The 20,567-nt window shown below is 35.0% G+C and overlaps 1 protein-coding gene across 1 annotated transcript in view; it reads left to right on the top strand.

The window, feature by feature from the left end:
* The window catches only part of LOC145663207 (acyl-CoA Delta-9 desaturase-like), a 65,344-nt gene that overhangs the window by 29,279 nt on the left and 15,498 nt on the right, over nucleotides 1-20,567 (top strand). Inside the window, exons 2-3 of the mRNA XM_081729560.1 lie at nucleotides 11,506-11,719; nucleotides 16,057-16,187. Of these exons, the coding sequence (XP_081585686.1) occupies nucleotides 11,512-11,719; nucleotides 16,057-16,187 (339 nt within the window). The 5' untranslated portion in view covers nucleotides 11,506-11,511. The remainder of the gene's footprint in view (nucleotides 1-11,505; nucleotides 11,720-16,056; nucleotides 16,188-20,567) is intronic.

Genomic DNA, 20,567 nt, shown 5'->3' with positions numbered 1-20,567 from the left:
AACAGCATCAATTTTTAGGTTTTAAAAAACGTTTATCTCAAAAACTACGCATGAGGATTTTCATTCACCCACATTATTTTGTTCGGCTTAATAGATCTATCTATTAGCACATGCCTCATATTTGGACACACTTTTCGTTAAAAGCTGCATCGTAGAAATAAGTAAGGATGGACACGAGCGAGTTCGAGTGAGTTTTCTTTGAAACTCGACTCGACTCAACTCGAAACAGACATCTTTGAGCTCGACTTGAGAACTCGGCTCGAAAAATTTCCTCCAACTCGACTCGAATTCGGGCCGAGATTTGACTCGAGTCGAGCCAAAACGAGCCCAATTCTGTGAGTAGTTTCAAGTACTCTCTTCACATATCCTACATAGACAATATAATCATTATCAACTTATTATTATTATTATTATTATTATTATTATTATTATTATTATTATTATTATTATTATTATTATTATTATTATTATTATTATTATTACAACACCGTATATAAACATAAAAGATTGTCACTTTGTATCTGGATACTTAAAACTAGTTGACTGCCGACCAACAGCTCACCGAACCGTGCCGGCTGGAGCCATCAGTTCAGTTGAGCCGAGCCAAACTAAGCTCATTATTTAAAAAAATCTTTTGTCGTCTCATTATCGAGATGCGAGCAGTGTCCCCTCTCGTGATCAACATTGAAAGTATTCCGCATTACTGCTTACATTTCTCATGACTTTCGCTTTCCAGTCTAATCACTCAATCAGGCCATGATTTCAAAACGACTTAAAACGAGCTGAATGAGCGAGCCATTTATCAAACTCGGCTCGAAACTCGACTCGAGAAGATTACCTTTGAGTCGACTCGTGTCAATCCCTAGAAATAAGTAGGTTTTTTGTGGATAGTGATTGCCAAATCGAATCTATTTAATTGCAAGCTATTAAAATTAATATCAGTTCTTTAATTAAGTGTAGCATTACTTGACTGGATGAGGTGACCCTTCATTTCGTTCCACAGATGACCTCTGTTCTCGTGAAGCCATAATGTACAGCAAGGAAATTGTTTCCATCAATGTCCTTTTGAGAGTACGCAATCGTTTCGAGAATATTTTTATTCGATGAAAACAGAAAAAGGAATAATAATAATAAGGCATGACCTTCAGAATTGTCGCAAGCGTTGTGCAGAAGGCAGTTGGACAATCTCATTCCGATCAGCAATATCTCCAAAGAAGCTTTGGAACACCCGAACGGTTGGACACAACGTAAGTAACTACACTTGTCATTTCATGTCCATAGGTGCATCTAACTTTCCAGCATCAGTAATCCACAAACTATCTTAAACGTTATAAGTTAAGATTGAATTAAGACTGTATTATTACAGCGATTCAACAAAAATATATTTACGTTCTAAGAACTGGAATAAAATTTAATTGATTTCGGAGTAGCTGAACGCATACTCTCTTCACAAATTACTTTGGATTCGATCCGCGATGGAATAGTTTAATGTTGAAAATGAAATGAAATATTTGATTTTAACGTCCCACGATTAGGCTAAGGAAGACGATGGTTAAAGCAAGTAAATGATGATGGAATCATTTGTGAAATGAGAAAGTGGGAGGAAACGGGAGCACCCCGAGAAAACCCAATAGCTCGATGTTGTTTACCACAATTTTACTGGTAGACCACAAATTGTCCACCACACAACAGGGGATCAAACCAGGGATCCTCTGCACCAGCCACGTAGCCAAGGGGGGTTCGAGGGGTCCGCTCCCCCTTCGTGACCAGAAATGAAAAAGAATAAGGAAGGATGAAAAAACGAAATGAGAAAAAGAAGGATCGTGTTAAATTTTTTTTTTAAATCAGGAAGCATTTGGTTACTCTTTCTTATGAGGAGATTTATATTACTTGAAGTACATGGTGGCGAGGTGAGCGAGATATCCTGGAAGAGTCAGGGAATTTCAAATTCCTAGAAAAGTTACGAAATTCTCAGAATTTCTAGAAGAGTTACGGAATCCTCAAAATTTCTGCTACTAGTCAGGGGGATTTCAAGGGAGATTTCAAGCTTCCGAAAGTATAGTACCGTTGTGTAACAGCGTGGACATTTTTTTTTTAATCATAAATTTTCGTCATCGCATCCTTGCAGTATCTAACATGTTATTTCAAAAACAATTTTCTACTGCTTCTTTAACCTGTCATTTGGAACAGACAGTAGTTGACGGAATAATAAAAACAAAAATTTATGTGGAAAGAAAGTTCTATTAACATTTGATTCAACAGAGAAAGGAACGCAGATACTGTAAAATATTTTACAAGGCATTATTGAGTATGTACTTTTTCTAATAGTGAATATGTATTTTTATAATAGTTGAGATCATAATGAAAGAAAAATTGTTATATTTGAATAAACAGAGGAAGGATAAATATTGTAAAATCTTTTTCAGCACTTTTTTTAAAATTATTTTACTCGAGATTTCTCATTGTTATTAAAATACTTACGAACATATCCTCATTTTATTGTCTTAACAAACCAATATATGTTGATAGTAAAGTAGTTTAGATTGATCGAGCTCCTGGGCATTCTGAATTTCATGTCACTCCCCCCCCCCCCCCCCCGTTACGAAATCCTGACTGAACGAACCAAAATATGTTCCAGTAAAGTAGTTTAGAATGATCGAGCCCATGTTGTGATGACCACAGTATTTCATGTCACGGACCCCCCCCCCTTCCCCGTTCACGAAATCCTGGCTACGTGCGTGTCTGCATAACAAGTATGAGCTTTACCACTGAGCCACCATGCCTCATAGTTTAATGTTGAATAACCGTTACTATAAAATAAATGGATTTACGTTACATCAGTTGGGAATAAAAACTATTGATATCCGAGTACCTAAGTATTGTAGTTTGGATTCTTTCTTTCCGTATATATTGTCAGGTAATCGATCCCCGGACCAGAGGTACGTGATTTGGATCCCCCATCAGGCCCGTAGCCAGCAGAAAAAATTAAGGGGGCCGGTAGAATTTAGGGGGGGGCGATCCAACCATATTATAGTTCATTTACAAGCCTACCATAGACATTTTACAGGAGGCAGTAAAAATTTAGGGTGGTCCGCCCCCTTGACTTTCGTGGATAAGGGCCTGTGCCCATTTAACTATTTAAGGAACCTGAAAGTTAATCAGCGCATAATTAATCGCTCGCCTCTGAGTTCTACTCTGTGATTAACGTACTTTTTTGAGATGTGGACATTTAACTTCATCTGAACCACGTGAGCTTCCACTGAATCAAACAAGCTATACAGGAACAAGAGAACCCATCTAATCTGTGCCAAACAAACCCAGTAACCACCTGCTAACATCCTGTTCTATATTCTGTTCCCGGATTTGTGGTTCACCCAAAGATCTCTTTTGCACAACCTTTTCGAGTAGAAATTCATGCATCCGCGCGCATTTCAGGCGCTAACAATGTCTTCATTCCATAAAATAAATCCTATGATATTCTGTGATTTGTAGAGAGTGATGGAGAGACGATCCCCTCCCCCCTTGCCCCGCAACCGAAAGGCAACCTCTTTACTTTAGAGCGAAGATAGAACAGAAGAAAATATGGTAACATGAAAAAATTGAATCAAAAAATTCAACTGATTTATATAGTTCATGGCACTTACATGCCGAAAAAGTTTTGGATGTATATTCGTTGGTTCGCCTCGATGTATGTACACTCATGTCCAAAATGATTGTCGCATATCTATAACTGTCTTGTTATGGCAATATAATTTGATAATTTGGCAGGGTACTTTTAATACTGTTACTATATGTATAATCGGGAAGTGTATATTTGTGGTAAATTTCATAGGAAAAGAATTATAAATACGAAAATTAGAATGAGTGAAACAAAATGTTGCTAATAGGGATGGGCACGAGCGAGTTCGAGCGAGTTTTCATTGAAACTCGACTCGACTCGAAACAGACATCTTTGAGCTCGACTCGAAAAATTTCCTCCAACTCGACTCGAAACTCGACTCGAATTTGACTCGAGTTTCAAGTCGAGTCGAGCCAAAACGAGCCAAATGCTGTGTATAGTTTCAAGTACTTTCTCCAAGTATCCTACATAGACAATATAATTATTATCAATGATACTACTACTACTATAACATTATTATTATTATTATTATTATTATTATTATTATTATTATTATTATTATTATTATTATTATTATTATTATTATTATTATAACATCATGTATAAACATGAAAGATAGGTGGTTTGTACTGTATCTGAATACTTAAAGGTAGTTGACTGCTGACCTCGGTAGTCGTGAAGACTAGGAGGCAAGGACATCATTCACGAGGTTCTGGGTTTGAGTTCCGGAGGAGCAAGTATCCGGGCTCGAGCCAAAAGTCGTTAAAAGTTAGAGGGCACCAGCTACACGTGTTCAAAACTGCTTGGTCCGGGTTTAGGGTTCTCCACTCCTCGAGCGGCTCGGCTAACAGCTCATTCCCTATTGAGCCGAGCCAACAGCTCACCCACCCAAACCAACACGAGCCGAAACAAACCGAGCTGATGGGTCACCCCATCCGAGCCGGCTCGAAACAATGGCTCACCTGAGCCGAGTCGGTGCCTTATCTCAACCAAGCCGGCTCGAGCTGTTCGCTCAGTTGAACAGAGCTAAGTCGGTTAACATCCCTACACGGGTTGGGCTTCTGTTTCGGCTCAAAACTTTCACCGTGCAGGTCTTGGGCCTTGGCAGTGAGAACTACCGTATATACTTATGTTAGTGCTCACGACATTTGAGACTGTCTCGTTATTAAAATCCATTATCGTCTTGTTAATCGAGACGAGGCGAGATGGGAGCCGTGTCTCACGTCGTGAGCAACACTAAACAAAATCCACATTACAGCTTATATTTGTCATAGCTTTCGCTTTCAAGTCTAATCAGGCAATGATTTCAAAACGAGTTAAAACGAGCTAAACGAGCGAGCCAATTTTCAAACTCGACTCGACTCGACTAGGAACTCGACCTCAAAACAGTAACTCGACTTCGAACTCGACTCGAGAAAATTACCTTTGACTCGACTCGAAACTCGACTCGAATTTGCTTCGAGTTTTGAGTCTAGTCGAGTTTTAGCTCGACTCGTGTCCATCCCTAGTTGTTAAAGGAACAAAAATGTTTGTTTTCGTTATATTATTCTTATTTATTGCTGTTTTGGCATGAAATTTGCCACATACATGTCTTTGCCAATTATACACATACTAAAGTTATAAGAAATACCGGGCGAAATCATTATCAAATTATATTCCTACAACAACATATTTATAGACATATGACAATAACTTTGGACATGACTGTACTCTTATCAAAACGCCATATCACCCAACGTTTCCAGACCATCAACGTTTAAGTTTAGGACTTTTATATGATCCTCCAGAAGGACATTTCAAATTTTCTTTATAACTCCCAAAATAAGAGTAGTTAAGTGAAAATCAAAATTTCCGATTTTCTCGAACGGTTTTAATCATATTTTACTAATCAATATTTCATTAACTACTGTATAATATGGTGAAAGTAACTATTCAAGGTCAAATCCAGAAGGGGTAGCTTCATCTTGATAATAAGTTATTTTTGAACAATTTTCTCAAAAATGATTCATGCGATTTTTTTTATATTGCGTTAAAACAACCCTACAATATGACGTAAATCATTTCTCCTGTAAAAATCAACAAGGAGTAATTTACTCTTGATTTTCTAAATATATTTTTCGAAAACATCTCGAACTATTTTGTGCATATTTTATATGTATACAGTATTTTTTATTAATAAAACTACAATGTGGCGTGTGAATGATTTGTTAAGAAAAGTAAACTAAACACATAGGGCCTTATGCAGAGTCGTTCTGACGTGTGATTAGTGCCATACTATAGAGTTCGACTAACATCTGTTTCCTGCAGTAGTCCGGCTTTTAGTATGACGCTAATCATACATCAAAATGACTCTGCATAAGGCGGAAGGTTAGTAAGATCCTAACTTCGGAGGAATTAGAAACCACATACTTCGGCTTCATCTAATCATCATCACCAATATCGTACGAAATCATTTTCAAGAGTAATCTTACCACGTTACAAAAGTGTTTAGATGGGAGACCCGGGTTCGATTCCCGGCGGGAGCTCATGTGGTTCGGATTCCACGTTAATCAGTAGGTCCACGTCTCATATAGCCTCGCTGCTGAACGGGACGTAAAACTAAAATCAACTCAACTCAAAAGTGTTTAAAATGCAGAAGAACATATCATATCGTCACTATTTTGCAAAGAAAGGAGGTAACTGACAAATTAGAAATTTCTCAGAAGGCAAAATGGGTTGACTTCCGTATACCACAGTTTACTTTTGTGTCAGTTATACCGCTAGTTATCTCTGGATTGGTTGGGTTGTAGTTATAACTGTTTCGTATGATGATGGGGTCTTTTATTTCAAGTTCAAAAATGCTGTTATCTCAATTTCGCCAAAAATGTCAGTTACCACCTTTTTGAAAAATACCGACGATATTAAAAATACGCTATTAGTTCCCTTTCATACATTTAGCAGACCATTCTATTAATTGCTTAGTACGTTACCATTACATTCTTGAAAGTAGGGATGCGCATGAGACAAGATTTGTGGCTGTCTCGTCTTGAAAATGTGCTGTAAAAGTGATGTCTCGACTCGAAAAATGTATATTTCTCTATTGGAAGAGCCGTGTCTCGACTCGAATTTTGTCAGGAAAATCCTGTCTCGACTCGTCTCGTGCTCATCCCTACTTGAAACGTCATTTGTACATAATAATAAAAAAAGTTTTAATTAAATTCGGACTTATACCAATACAACAGTAGAACCATCAATGATATTAATGTAGACAATTTCAGGCTAACAAGAACTGGAAACTCATTATGTCACGTAGGAATAAAACTACATGATAAATTTTAAAACAAATATTAAATTTGCAGTTGAAAAAAATAGCTTAAATTGTTGTTACATAATTACTTGTTATTATTAAACAAAGAAGAACATTTCAATCATATTTATTTGTGTAAGGCCAAGATTGAAAATTACTTACATTGTCGAGTAGGTATATTATAAAAGGGAATTAATGTTTAAAAATTACATGTTTCACTAGCTGAACCTTCGCTCTCTACACAGTGCATCATTCACATATGAGCATGATTCTTCTTGTCATTCCTCACAACATCTGTACACATCTCTTTACAGACACAAGTGAAAGACGTCTTCATAAAAATCGGCAAGCGGTCATAAAGGGGAGATTTTTTTCGATTATTCTTTTCAATATCTCGCACAGTTTGCAAGATTTGGGCCTACTTCCGGTTGGAGTTTCTAATTCATGTATGATCACAGTGTTTCTTTCTTTTTGCATGCAGTGTGTAATAAGCAAATACATTACATACACAAATAATTATAATGTCAGTGATATATGATAGTCATTGGGCAAAACACTCCAAACAATGAAGATTCATCTTATATGTTAGACTGGAGAAATAGTTATCCTTCGTTTTTCATTAGACCATGAAACAAACGCCTGCGAGATATACAACCACTACATACAACTTTTAGGTGTTGGAATGTATAACTCGTAGGATATGAAGCTTTATTTTTTTAATTTCAACACTTCTCGTGTACCCCTAAAAATGTAATAAAGAAGTATCGGCCATGTTTTCTTTTTTAATATTCAATTAGAACTGAACAATCTAAACAAATTTTGCAGTCGATCAGTGAAAACAGCATCTTTCCAGAGCCTATGGTTCCCGATAACTGACTGTCGAAAGGATTGGCAACAAACATAAACGTCCGCAAACAAACTTTTCTTGATCACAGACATATAAACCTAGCATTTGAATACATACATTGTAAATTATATGTACTATTTCACTATTATTATGATTAGATATAATAATTTGAAGGTATAGCATCTGTAAACATTTTGTATTTTGTGATGAAACTATGAACTCAGACTTCCTAAAGTGAAAAAGTAAATAAATCATATAATATTAGAAGCATTTAACGTAAAAATTCATTTGCATAAGTAGAAAACCTCATGCGTAGTTTACGAGAAACATGGAGAGAAACGAATTTCTTTGTAAGCTGTAAGATGTTATTCTGTGCGAAAATCGTGCTACTAATTGAGTTGAAACTGATGCTGAATTCATCAAACTCTTCATTATGGGACTAGCAATGTGAAATACATACAAGGTGGTCCACAAGTGGACGTACCTCCCCTTTAGTTTCAACAGTATAGTGTTAGTTATGGTAGAATGTCTGTACATAGCCACCTTGAAGTCTTAAAAGTCTTAAGAGTCATAAACATCGGAATGATCACCATTCATGTCATAACAACTAATCTTTGTTCCATGCTATATGGACTTTGATCACATATTGTTGATTACTTTGATCACACATTGTTGATTACTCCAACTTCACTGCAAATCACTATTACGAAACAGAAAACAGCAGAAAACAAATGAATATGGATAGCAATGTTGCCAGACAATGCCAAGCAATGTTACCAAACAAATGTGGGTAAAACCTAAAACCGTCAGAAAACACAAATTAGGGGTACGCCCACTCCCGGCCACCCTGTAGTTTGGTTAATGAGGTATGGTCAAAATTTTCATTAACTCTGAAATTTGAACTAATTAAAATGTTGTCCAGAGATAAGACCAGTGGCGGCGATTGGACGTTACAAGTGGGGGGGGGGGGGCAAGATATGATCTGAATATGTGTATATCAATGTTAGTGTTCCTAACACTGTGTTTGACGAAAGGTTGTATAACTAATAGGATACTATCTTTTCCAGTTAAAATACCGTAGCCTATATGGTGCTTCATATTTAATTAAGTAAATTGACAAGAGCAACGCACATAGGTATTAACCCTTGATTCCTTGCTCATGAACATCTTAAAATTCTGTCAGGAAAATTGTGTGATCAAATTATTTAATAACATATTTGTAAAACAAATAAATAGAAAAAATATTATTAATCATACTAATGAATAATGAGGCTTGTTTTGTAGAAGTTATATTGAAACTGGGGATTAATGAACAACTTACATTTTTAATTCCACGCTTGCCATTAAATGTATGCTATTACTCTTAGAAAATGAAAGACAGTAAATACTACAAGCATATGCTACGACGCAATTGTAATATTCATTCCTTTGAATTGCAATTAAAACGCAATTCCTGTAGCTGTCTTAACTCCACGGGAAGACAAATAACCAATACACACTTACGCAATAACAAATATTATATGGTACCATTTTTTTCTATGAACCAGTAATATATGCAAAAACTTTACATTTCCAAATGAAACTATATACATTAACCATTTTAAATTATTGCTTTTTAAAGGTAAATTATTGAATTTCAGTCAATCAGCTACAGCATCATCCCTTTTTATCCTAGGATCATGGTTAGTACCTCATTCTCTTCAGAATAGAACAACCTTTCAAACGGTTCCATTTACGTTTTCCTATCATGTCCTTAAGGCGGAACATTTTGAGGGAAATCTGGATTTTTTTCTGATTTTTTTCAAACTTTGATCCCCTCTGGACCACCTTCGTTAACGCACAGATCTCAAAATCAACTGAAAACTACGAAGGGGTGTACTAAATGTGTATAAATATTTCAAACTTCTCTTGAAAACTAAGTGCGGGAAAATGTTTACCAATGAGCTAAGAACATTCCCACAATGCCCCAGATGACCCGGATGTAATATAAAATTTTCCTGAGACATCACTATTTATCCTATGATCATTGTTCGTGCATCACTCCCTTCAGAATAGAACATACTTTCAAACGGTACCACTCACATGTCTCCATCATGTACCTGAGGTGGGAAAATCATTTTTAAAAAATGGATTATTTGATTAAAAAATATTCCTTCTTTGTACTTTTCTGCCCCTCTGTACCCTCCTGTTTTAACGCAGAGATCTGAAACAAATCTGAAAAATACTAAGGCGTGTACTAAATGTGTGTGCAAAATTTCAGTCTCCTAGGTACAAAAGTAAGCTTTGTAAAAAGTAATAAAAAAGTCATAACAAAAAAATATTTTTTTAGTTATGACATCATCACACTACGTCTCGACGCAAAAAGGTGTGGAAGCACATGTAACGTGTTCTAAAATGCCTCCAGTCTTGAGTAAAAAACAAAGTAAAAAGCTTTTTTGGTACTTTTTAAAATCGAATAATGAAGATTCTAGTCTATCAGCGAAAAATATATAATTTAAAAGAGTTAAGTGGTTACTTCAAAAAAGGGGGGGCGACTGCCCCCTCTTGCCCCCCCTAATCGCCGCCCATGGATAAGACATATAGCAGTGATAGACCATATTGCGCTAAACAAAATAATGTGCTTGAGACGAAATTCTCTTTATCAGAAAATCGAAAAGGGAAAAAAAGAACTTTTGTGGCGCCAAAAATCATCTCGTTCGTTGCCAATAATAACACACACACACGTACACAAAATAAAAGTTCTGTGCATCGGACCCCAAGATATGGATTCCATGTATTTTGTTACACAGAATCCAAATTTCGAAACCCTGGGACGATTTACCGTTTCAATTTTGTTTTATGGGCGAAAAACAAAACAAAACAACAACAACAAAAAAAAACTGACACGATTGGATTCTGTGTAACAACGCCATCAAGAATTTGAAGGAAAGGGAAGGAAGTTAACTGCAAGCCATTAAGAAACAAAATACATCGAATTCATATGCTGGGGACCGGTATAAGGGAATTTTATTTTTTGTATGTGTAGCTACGTATTTCAAAATCTCTTGTCATCGCGAATTCTGTCGAAGAATTTGAAGCTTAAAATATACAAAACGGTAATCATGCCTGTTGTTTTGTATGGCTGAGAAACATGGTCCCTTACTCTGAGGGAAGAACATAGACTGAAAGTATTTAAGAACAAGATCCTGAGACGAATATACGGACCCAAGAGGAACGGGAATGGGGAATGGTGGAAACTTCATAACGAGGAACTACATAATTTATATGGTTCACCCAACATTGTTAGGGTCGTGAAGTCTAGGAGGCTTAGGTGGGCGGGTCATGTAGCTAGAATGGAAGAAAGTAGAAACGCTTTCAAAGTCTTGACTGGAAGGCCACTCGAAAAACGACCATTAGGAAGACCTAGGCGCAGATGGGAGGACAATATTAAAATGGATCTCGCAGAGATTGGAAAACAAAGTAGAAACTGGATGCAGTTAGCTAAGGATAGAAGTCAGTGGAGAGCTTTTGTGAACGCGGCATTGAACCTCCGGGTTCCATAGGCCATATAGTTAGTTAGTTAGTTAGTTAGTTAGCTACGTATTTAACAATTTTCCTTTTGTTGCATGAAATTATTTATTTACGATCTGTATATGTAAGAAAATACATTGTTAATTAGTAACATTTGATACACAGATAGAGAATGTATTTAGAATATACAAAATAACAACATTGAAAAATAATTGTTTGTTAATTTGTAATGTGTCGTTGCAGATAACAATGACGTCGTTCGAGCAGAAGACCAAAGATGAAGTGGAAGTGGTGACTGAAACAGCGATTAAAAGCAACAATTCTCACCGGAAGTTTATCCGGACGAAGACCGACATTGTCTGGAAAAATGTCATTTTGTTCATTATTCTTCACTCCTTTGCTCTCCACGGGGCGTGGTTGTCCTATACCTCTTCTATGTACAAAACCAACATTTGGAGTAAGTAATATACATCTTGTAGCCTAACCATCTTAGTAGTTAGATCTTTACCATAGAATAGAATAAACACTGCAAAATGCCATTAACTGTAGAGTACTATTTATTTATTTAGAAAACAACACAACAGGCTTAATGCCTAATTATAGTGTCGTATAATACATACATAGACATATATACATTTACCCGTACAATTAATCAATTCACTTCAAGTGTCAGGTACTCGGTAATAATCCTGTTTCTAAATACATATTCCAGTCTTGGGAAGTAACGTAAGGCAAGTAACGCGTTACTTGTAACGCGTTACTTTTTAAGTAACGTTTCCTAGTAACGCGTTACATTTTTTCCAAAGTAACTGTAACGGTAACGCGTTAAAAAAATTTAAGTAACGTACCTAGTTTGCGTTACTTTTTTCGCGTTACATTTCGGATGAGTAAATACAATATATGTATATATTTTTTCGGAAACAAATGTTTCTTTCCCGTAAGTGAATTTCTCAGAATAAAACAATCGAGCATGAACTACGTATGTCAGTGACCGACAGTCACAGACACACAGAGAAACAGATAAGTTCGTAGTGCCACTTGCTGTTTTTGGAAGATGAGGACAGGCTTAGAGAAATCACGTGTACTGATTGGAAGCACCTGGAATATTTTGTCGTAGATTTTGACAGCTCCAAATCAATACATTCAGTGCGTGAATTACGAGTACAATGGTACCGGTAGTCTATTTTTAGTTTGATTGGTGTTGTTTTTATAAAGATGGAGAACGAAAATATTTTACTGTTCGAACATTTGAAAGAATTACATAACAACATTGTTATTATTATATAATTAGTTTAACCGAATAATAATAAGCAACCATTTTTTCTAACGCATAGGGATGAGCACGAGTCAAGCTAAAACTCAACTCGACTCGAATTCAAGTCGAGTTTCGAGTCAAGTCAAGGGTAAAATCCTCGAGTCTAGTTCCGATCTGATTCGTTTTCGCGTCAAGTTTCGAGTCAAGTCGAGTTTGATAAATGGCTCGTTTGTTTTAAGTCGTCTTGAAATCATGGCCTGATTACATTGGAAAACGAAAGCCATGAGAAATGTAAGCTAAACAGTAATATGGAATACTTTTAGTGTTGGTCACGAGAGGGGACACGGCTCGCGTCTCGTCTCGTCTCGATAGCGAGACCACAAGAGATTTTTTATAACAAGCTCACTCGGCTCGGCTTAACTGAGAAGATGGCTCGAGCTAGCTCACTTGGGGTGAACCATCGGCTCGAGCTGGGTGGTTGGGATAAGCCATTTGCTTGGTTCGGCTCAACTGAGCTGAGGGCTCTAGCCGGAGTCGATAGGGTGAGCTGTTGGCTCGGCTCACTTCTCGGTTCGGGTCGATAGTGAATGAGCTGAGAGCCAAGCTGCTCGAGTCGTTGACAATTCAAAACCCGGGCCAAGCAGTTTTGAATGTATTTGGCCGGTGCCCTCTAACTTTTAACAGTGTTTGGCTCGAGCCCGAATACTCACCCTAGACTCTCAACCCAAATTCAGAAGCTCTTGAACAATGTCCTTGACTCCTAGACTTCACGGCTACCGAGGTTGGCAATCAACTAGTGTCTTTAGTATTCAAATAGAAACCGCCTATCTTTCTTTTCATGTACAGTGTTGTTATAATAATAATAATAATAATAATAATAATAATAATAATAATAATAATAATAATAATAATAATAATAATAATAATAATAATATAATAAAAGTTGTAGTAGTAGTAGTGTCATTGATAATAATTATACTGTCTATGTAATATACTTGAAGAATGTACTCGAAACTACACAGCGGATTTGGCTGGAGTCGACTCGAAACTCGACCCCAATTCGAGTCGATTTGGAGGAAATTTTTCGAGTCGAGTTCTCAGGTCTAGCTCAAAGATGTTTGTTTCTAGTCGAATCGAGTGTCAAAGAAAACTCGCTCGAACTCGGTCGTGTCCAGCCCTACTAGTAACGCAGTATGGCATTTTATCAATGTTACATTATATGAAAATGTTCATATATCAAGGAAAACTTTGTCCTTGCATTTACATAAAGCGATTCAGAACGTGCAATAATAATAATAATAATAATAATAATAATAATAATAATAATAATAATAATAATAATAATAATAATAATAATAATAATAATAATAATAGCGGTAGTAATAGTAGTACGGAAAATTGAAGTCATAATTTTTTTCCAGTTTTAAAGTTTCGGACCTAAAAGTAACGCGTTAGTAACGCGTTACTTTCGAAGTAAAGTAACAGTTACTTTTTTGGGTCAAGTAACGCGTTACTAACGCGTTACATTTTAAGAGAAAGTAAAGTAACTTGTAACGCGTTACATTTTTACAAGTAACTTACCCAACACTGACATATTCTGACATACTGAATATATCTAATACATCAGTTTTATGACTTAATTCATTGTAGGAGTCACACATTCTCCACAGCGGAGATTTACTGAGAATATTTGTTCGTTTCCTTTCACAGAAAAATATACCAGTATTCCCTGGTCTTGTTCTCTGTTGGAACGCTCAGATATATTTTCGTGAGTAGCTCTGGACAGTCAATTTTATTATTTAATACTTTACATAAAAATAGTAAATCAAACATCTTTCGTCGATTCGTCAACGTTAGGAAATTCAAACTCCTTACTAAGTCCACGTAGGGAATCTGTTTGGGATAGAAAGCTGTTTTCTTGTACGTAAGCATTTTTAGAAATTTAAATTGTATGTTTTCTATTGGTTGTAAGTATTTATTTACATTCGGTGTCTAGTGTCCAAATAACGCACGCATATTTTAATCGAGACCTTACGTACAAATTATAAAGTTTGATGAATGTTGACTCGTTTCTAAACTCTTTACCAATTCTATAGATAAAACTGATGTTTCTGAATGCAGCGTTAGAGATTGCATCGATGTGACGAGAGAAGGTCAATTTTGAATCAAAAATTACTCTTGAATCTTTAACTGAATTTGGTTTACACAGAGATATGCTATTAATTATTCACTAGACTGGGTGAAAATTCATCCAGAGTTTGCTTTCATAGCGTGTTAGTAAAGGGCATCATCATCTAGTTCCATGTAGCTCCTAGTATTCTCCTTTCTTTCTGTGCAGTATGTGACTATGTGTTGAGAATAGTGTTTTGAGATTTAGTTCAGCGTCACATACAGGCGAGTGGGTGATTTTTCACCCATCCTAGTGTTAGCGTTACTTTTAATTAAGCAACTCTTGCTAACAAAAATCGAATAAATGACACATTTCAATGTTCTGAGAGCAGTATTTTAATAAAAACTTGTACTCTAAAAATAATAGATTTTCAGAAATAAATATTTTATTAATATGCACTTTAAATTTTTAAAGACAAAATGGGTGAATTTTCACTCAGTCTAGTATTGAATATAAGTCTTCTCAAACGCACCTTTTCTCGTGTTGACAAAAAAATTATATTTGATTACATGTCGAAAGAAATAAAATACATACAATGAAAACTTGTTGAAATATTTGTTTGAGTTTTATAAACATTTTGGGTAAAGTATAAAAGTCTTATTATTAGTGATCAGACAAATGCTGACTAATGTTTTTGTGGCGAAAGTGGGATTTTAGTTCATGTATGTTTTAAACAGTTTCCCTTTGACATTATTTATCAAAAAATTGTCCGTGAGTAGCATAAATATATCTGTCTTAAAATATAATTATTAGCTTCAAATAAAGTAAACCGTACCTAGAGAAAAAATGTAAACAAAAAAATCTGATTGAATTTTCACCCAGTCTAATATTAGAAGACAAGAAATAAATAAATTAAATAAATAAATAAAAATAAATAAATAAATAAATAAATAAATAAGTCTAGTAATCTAGGGTTAAAATTATTACTAACAGCTATCTCAAATTTAAGCTATTTTGCAGTTTTCCTACGTCCAAATTTAAGTAGATTTAAAATATAATGTCACATGTTTCAAAACATCTAAAAGATTAAAACATCAAAATTGTCAAGGATACAAATTTAGAAATGAAAATCAAGTACTTGAATCATTCTTCGTTCAACATAAAATTAATAATAATAACAAAATGAGTCAGTATTGAATACATTCATTTCCCACTTCTGATACCATTTAAAACCTTACTTCGTGAACAAGGCTACTGAGTCCAGCCGAAATGCTGAAGAAATAGTTTCTAAGGTGAGATTCATTTTCATTCTTTCATCCTCGATAGCTTAAAAATAACATGTTCAAATTTATCTTTTATTTTTACCTTTTCTACTTTTCTTGTATATTTTGATATGTTTTATGAAATTGACAAATTCTTATATTTTCAGCAATAATACTTGGTATGCTATCCGGTATAGGAATAACAGCAGGTGCTCACCGCTTGTGGACGCATAGATCATACAAAGCCACTTGGCAACTAAGGACTCTCCTAACCTGTTTTCAAACCCTTGCTGGACAGGTGAGAAAAAATTAAAATCCATTTCTCTTTGTTAAACAATTTAGTAGTACAGAACATACTCACAAATATGTTCAAATGTATGAATTTACTATTTAAAATAAAGACAATTGTGACATAAATCTTGGAATAGGTAGTCAATTTCACTACTGATAATTAATTAGGAAACCCCCGACGATTATCAACGCGCCAGACAATAAATATATTTACGTGTTATTTATTCATTCATTTAATTTTGTACTCTTTCAGAATAATATCAACAGACGTCTATTCCATTTCTATATTCCTAAGATAGTGTTAGGTTCTTTACCTCTCGTACGGTCATTCCACATATTCAATTCTGGTCTTCCGAGTTGATTGAAATAGAAAAGCGAATTGCTTTCAGAGCCGACACTAAACAATTTTACTGTCCCATGCAATAGCATCCTTCCCCCCCCCCTCCCTCTCTCTCTCTCTCCAAATCTTAAAAGCCACGATTTAAGTATGCTACCTCACCATGAATAACGAAGGGGAGGCAAATAGTACTATACTCGCATTGCACTCACAAAGTCTAACACTACAAATACAATCCCGTTGTGTCTGTTTTTTTTTATTATTATTATTTCTTTAGATAATAATCTATTATGTTGCTGAAAGATAAAGCAACACAACTGCAGAGTAAAGATGCTGATCGTTTTTTTATAGAATTCAATATCAAACATCAATCTCAATATATCAGTTTGCAATTCCAATGCAACTAGCTCTTTCATCTTTATTTCTTGATTTTCCTTCTACATCTGTTTAAAAAAAAAAAAAATGTTTCCACCTTCAATGATAAACAACTTGTTTGTGACAAAGACAACACTAGTTTTAACATCATACCAAAACTGTGATAACTAATTAAATGAAACAGGTGTTCGCTACTGTTCCAGAATTTAGTATTTGACAACAATCAAGCAATTCATGCTGGGATTTGTTTGACCATTTGCTTTAGCACTGTTCATGTAACCTTAAACTAATGCGACCTAACCATGACTTATGAATGTAGTATTCAAATAGAAGGCCATTTTAGTGAATTTAACTATTATCATCATGAAGTATGTTTCTCCAACAAGAAATATTTATTTTAAATGATATAGTTATGACAGATTTTGCCACCCCGTGCAAATGCACGTCTTGCACATATAGTAGAGCCGGCCCTGATACTTCTGTGGCGGAGTGGAATACTAGCATTCATACAAGTGTGTGGGTGGCTGATGGAAGCCGAGACTAAACCCAGTTTGCCCTACAAATGAACATGAATGGAGATGTATGCTAACACAGCCGTCATTAAATTTTGAAGCACTGGGATTCACCTGGGTTGCTTCAATAGAGAATCAAGAATTACATAGCGAAAATAGACGTGATGGTAGATGGATAAAAAGGGAAAAGTAATTTGATAGCCATTTGATAGGATATAGGTCAGGACAAAGGAACATTATTTCCTTATTTGGTTGTATCAAGGGAGGACAAATCTTCCCCCTTCCCGAAGTTTTGGTCAAGGACTAAAGTAGAAAGGGGTAAAAAGAAAAACTGGTGAAAGAGAAAAGAAAGGAAATAGAATAGAAAATAATCAAATCTAATCAAATCTACTCTCAGATTTAGTATTACAATAGTAGAATAAAATTTAATATCCAAAAGACGAGTTTCTCCAAACTAGATGAAGCTGTGTAACGACCAATATATTTATTTTAGTATATTCAGGGTTACACTTTAGCCCACAGTCCGAATAATTATAATCTAGTCTACTACCTTTTACTAAAATCCACTTGAACACGCCATCTTCATATTACCTTTTATTATATCACGTAATGAATTAAACATTTACACCTTTTAAATAAAATATATGTTGATTCTACAAGATGCATCTTCTGTTATATCTTATGTTTCTCGTTTCTATAACGACCGATAACACATATTGTCAGATTACCATGTTAACAAAATATCAATAATAATATCAGAAAGAAATTAATTTTATTTTTTTTATATTTTTCTTCTTCTTCTTCTAACTAGCTTGTGCATATTTAAATAGCACATATTGCCCGTAAATACAATAAATGATATTTAAGATTACATGTAAAATACACAATATCGTTATAGCTGTTACTCCGGAATAAGTAGATATTTAATCGGGAGTAGGACACAGGTGTGTTTCTTGGCGCGATTAATCCTAGTAAATTCACTATTATAAGGATATCGTTTAATCCGCCAAATTTCGTAGAGTAAATTCAAAATCACTAGTAAAGTATGAATTCCTGCAAGACATGACAAGGTGGGTAGTTTGAGACAGTTAGGTTTGCTAATGATTCGAGTGAAAATTAGATTTATGATGGAATTCGGCGAGCAATATGAATCAGAGAAAGAGAAAATTTATTTCAGGATTATGACGATGCTGAATTTGTAATTCTGTATTTTTTGGTTGAATAAAGTTAGTAACTTGTACCTACTCAGCATCGTTCAGCATACGCTAGAATTTTTCTCTAACACGTGCTTTAATTCTTGTTTTCTTTAGTGCTATTTCGGTTTAATAACTGCATATCTATAGTTCGATAATTTCTTATTAGGCTTATTTATTTAAATTTAAATCTTGAATGTTGAACGCCAATATGTGATCTTTGATTTTTATTAGGTACTGAGTTATTTACTTCCAAATATTATGTATGATAATACTTATGGAGAAGGACCACTTAGAAAAACACTTCACATTAAGAACACACTTGCACTCAATTTTTAAAACGTCTAGCGGACGAAATTGTATTTAATGTTGAATGCTATGAACGTTAAGTACATATGTCCGTATTTGAGTTTTAAACACTGAGTACAAGGTCGATCTCAGTGTGAGGTGCTTTGTTAAGCAGTCTCTGTCCTTAGGTAATACCAAATCTAATATTTGAAAATAAACAATAAAAGAACTAATAAAGTCCAAGATCACGAACTCACACTCAATATTGATGATTTAAACTTATTAAGCATACGATAGGAAAACTTTTTAAGCGGTATTCAGAAGCGTGTTTTCGGGTGACAAGTGGCTCGCTGTACTAACCGAGTGACACAAACATTATTATTTATATCTGTATTCAGAAACGAATTTAGTATGCTAGTAGCATGCTTTTGATAATATTTATCTCTTTTCATTGTGCATTTCAGTAAGTGTGCCTATACTTTAAAGAGAAATGAGTTTTTTTTTTTTTTTTTTTTTTTTTTTTTTTTTTTTTTTTTTACTAATAGACATAATAAACTGGAATTAATGAATTTAGGTGTATGTGCTTTCCAGTCGTTACGTGCACACCTATATACACTGGTGCTATTCAGAACAAGGTATAAGCGTTTATTTCTTAATTTCAAATGCTCAGATATCAAGAATGAAAACTGGAATCACATGAGTGTAGTGTTGAGGGTTATTTATATTTGAAACGCGTACATATCATTATCAACAATTGTTGATCCATTCCTGAATTAAGCTCTTTCCAATACTCTTTGACAACCATCTAATCTTGGATAATTCATTTCCAAGATATTCAAAGTGCTACATAATTTCGTCACACCACCTTGTGTTATGATGCTGTGTAGGTCTCTACGTGTCACTGTACATGTGGTGTCCAATAAGAACTTTGCTTTTGTCTACCTTGTATGGGTTATTTCCTGAGAGAGTTATATCTATGCATCTACTATCTCTTTCTCCCTCCCTCCCTATATATATGGAACGGGTTGTTAAAAAATAAGAATAACACCACTGCCTATAGACCATAAAGGAATTTCCTGAAGCAGAAACCTCGAAAGATTTTCATGTTCTTGTCCCTCCCCGAAATAAAATCCTGGTTACGTGTTTGGGTTATACAAAAATTTGAGCGGATGAAAGCCATAATACACGGTTCACTTTTGGTGTCATTCCACGTAGCACCAACATAACACTACGACATCTGCAAGTTGTGAGACAGTACAACACCGGTTTCATGTTTCTGACAGTACGTAAACGTAAACCGCATCTCCCACGTTGCTAAATCGGTTAGATATATACCGAATAATCTTCTGCAAGTAGAGTAAAGTAAAATATAAAACGAAAGAAAAAAAATTGCGCGTAATAGTGCATGTCAATGTTTATCCAGGAGTGTGTATAGAGGTCCAATCCCGGGTAAATATGAAGTGGAAGGTAAGCTTGCTGTGTTGTACCGTTCGAGTGTTTATGCCAATCATTATGTTTATAGTGCTTGTTTCATCTATGGATTCATGCCATGTTTTGAACATAAATACATAGCATTCTCAACGTGAATAATTATGGAGTCTTTATATCGTTTCTTGTTTCACCTGTGTCTATATATAGTATTTTTCTTTTCGAAAAGTTCACAGATAACATAACATCTGTAA

The sequence above is a fragment of the Thermobia domestica genome, chromosome 10 (assembly GCF_964235325.1).
Source record: "Thermobia domestica chromosome 10, izTheDome1.hap1.1, whole genome shotgun sequence".
NCBI lineage: Eukaryota > Metazoa > Arthropoda > Insecta > Zygentoma > Lepismatidae > Thermobia > Thermobia domestica.
Note: the sequence above shows the minus strand (reverse complement) of the source record. Positions and strands in the feature narration are given on the sequence as shown.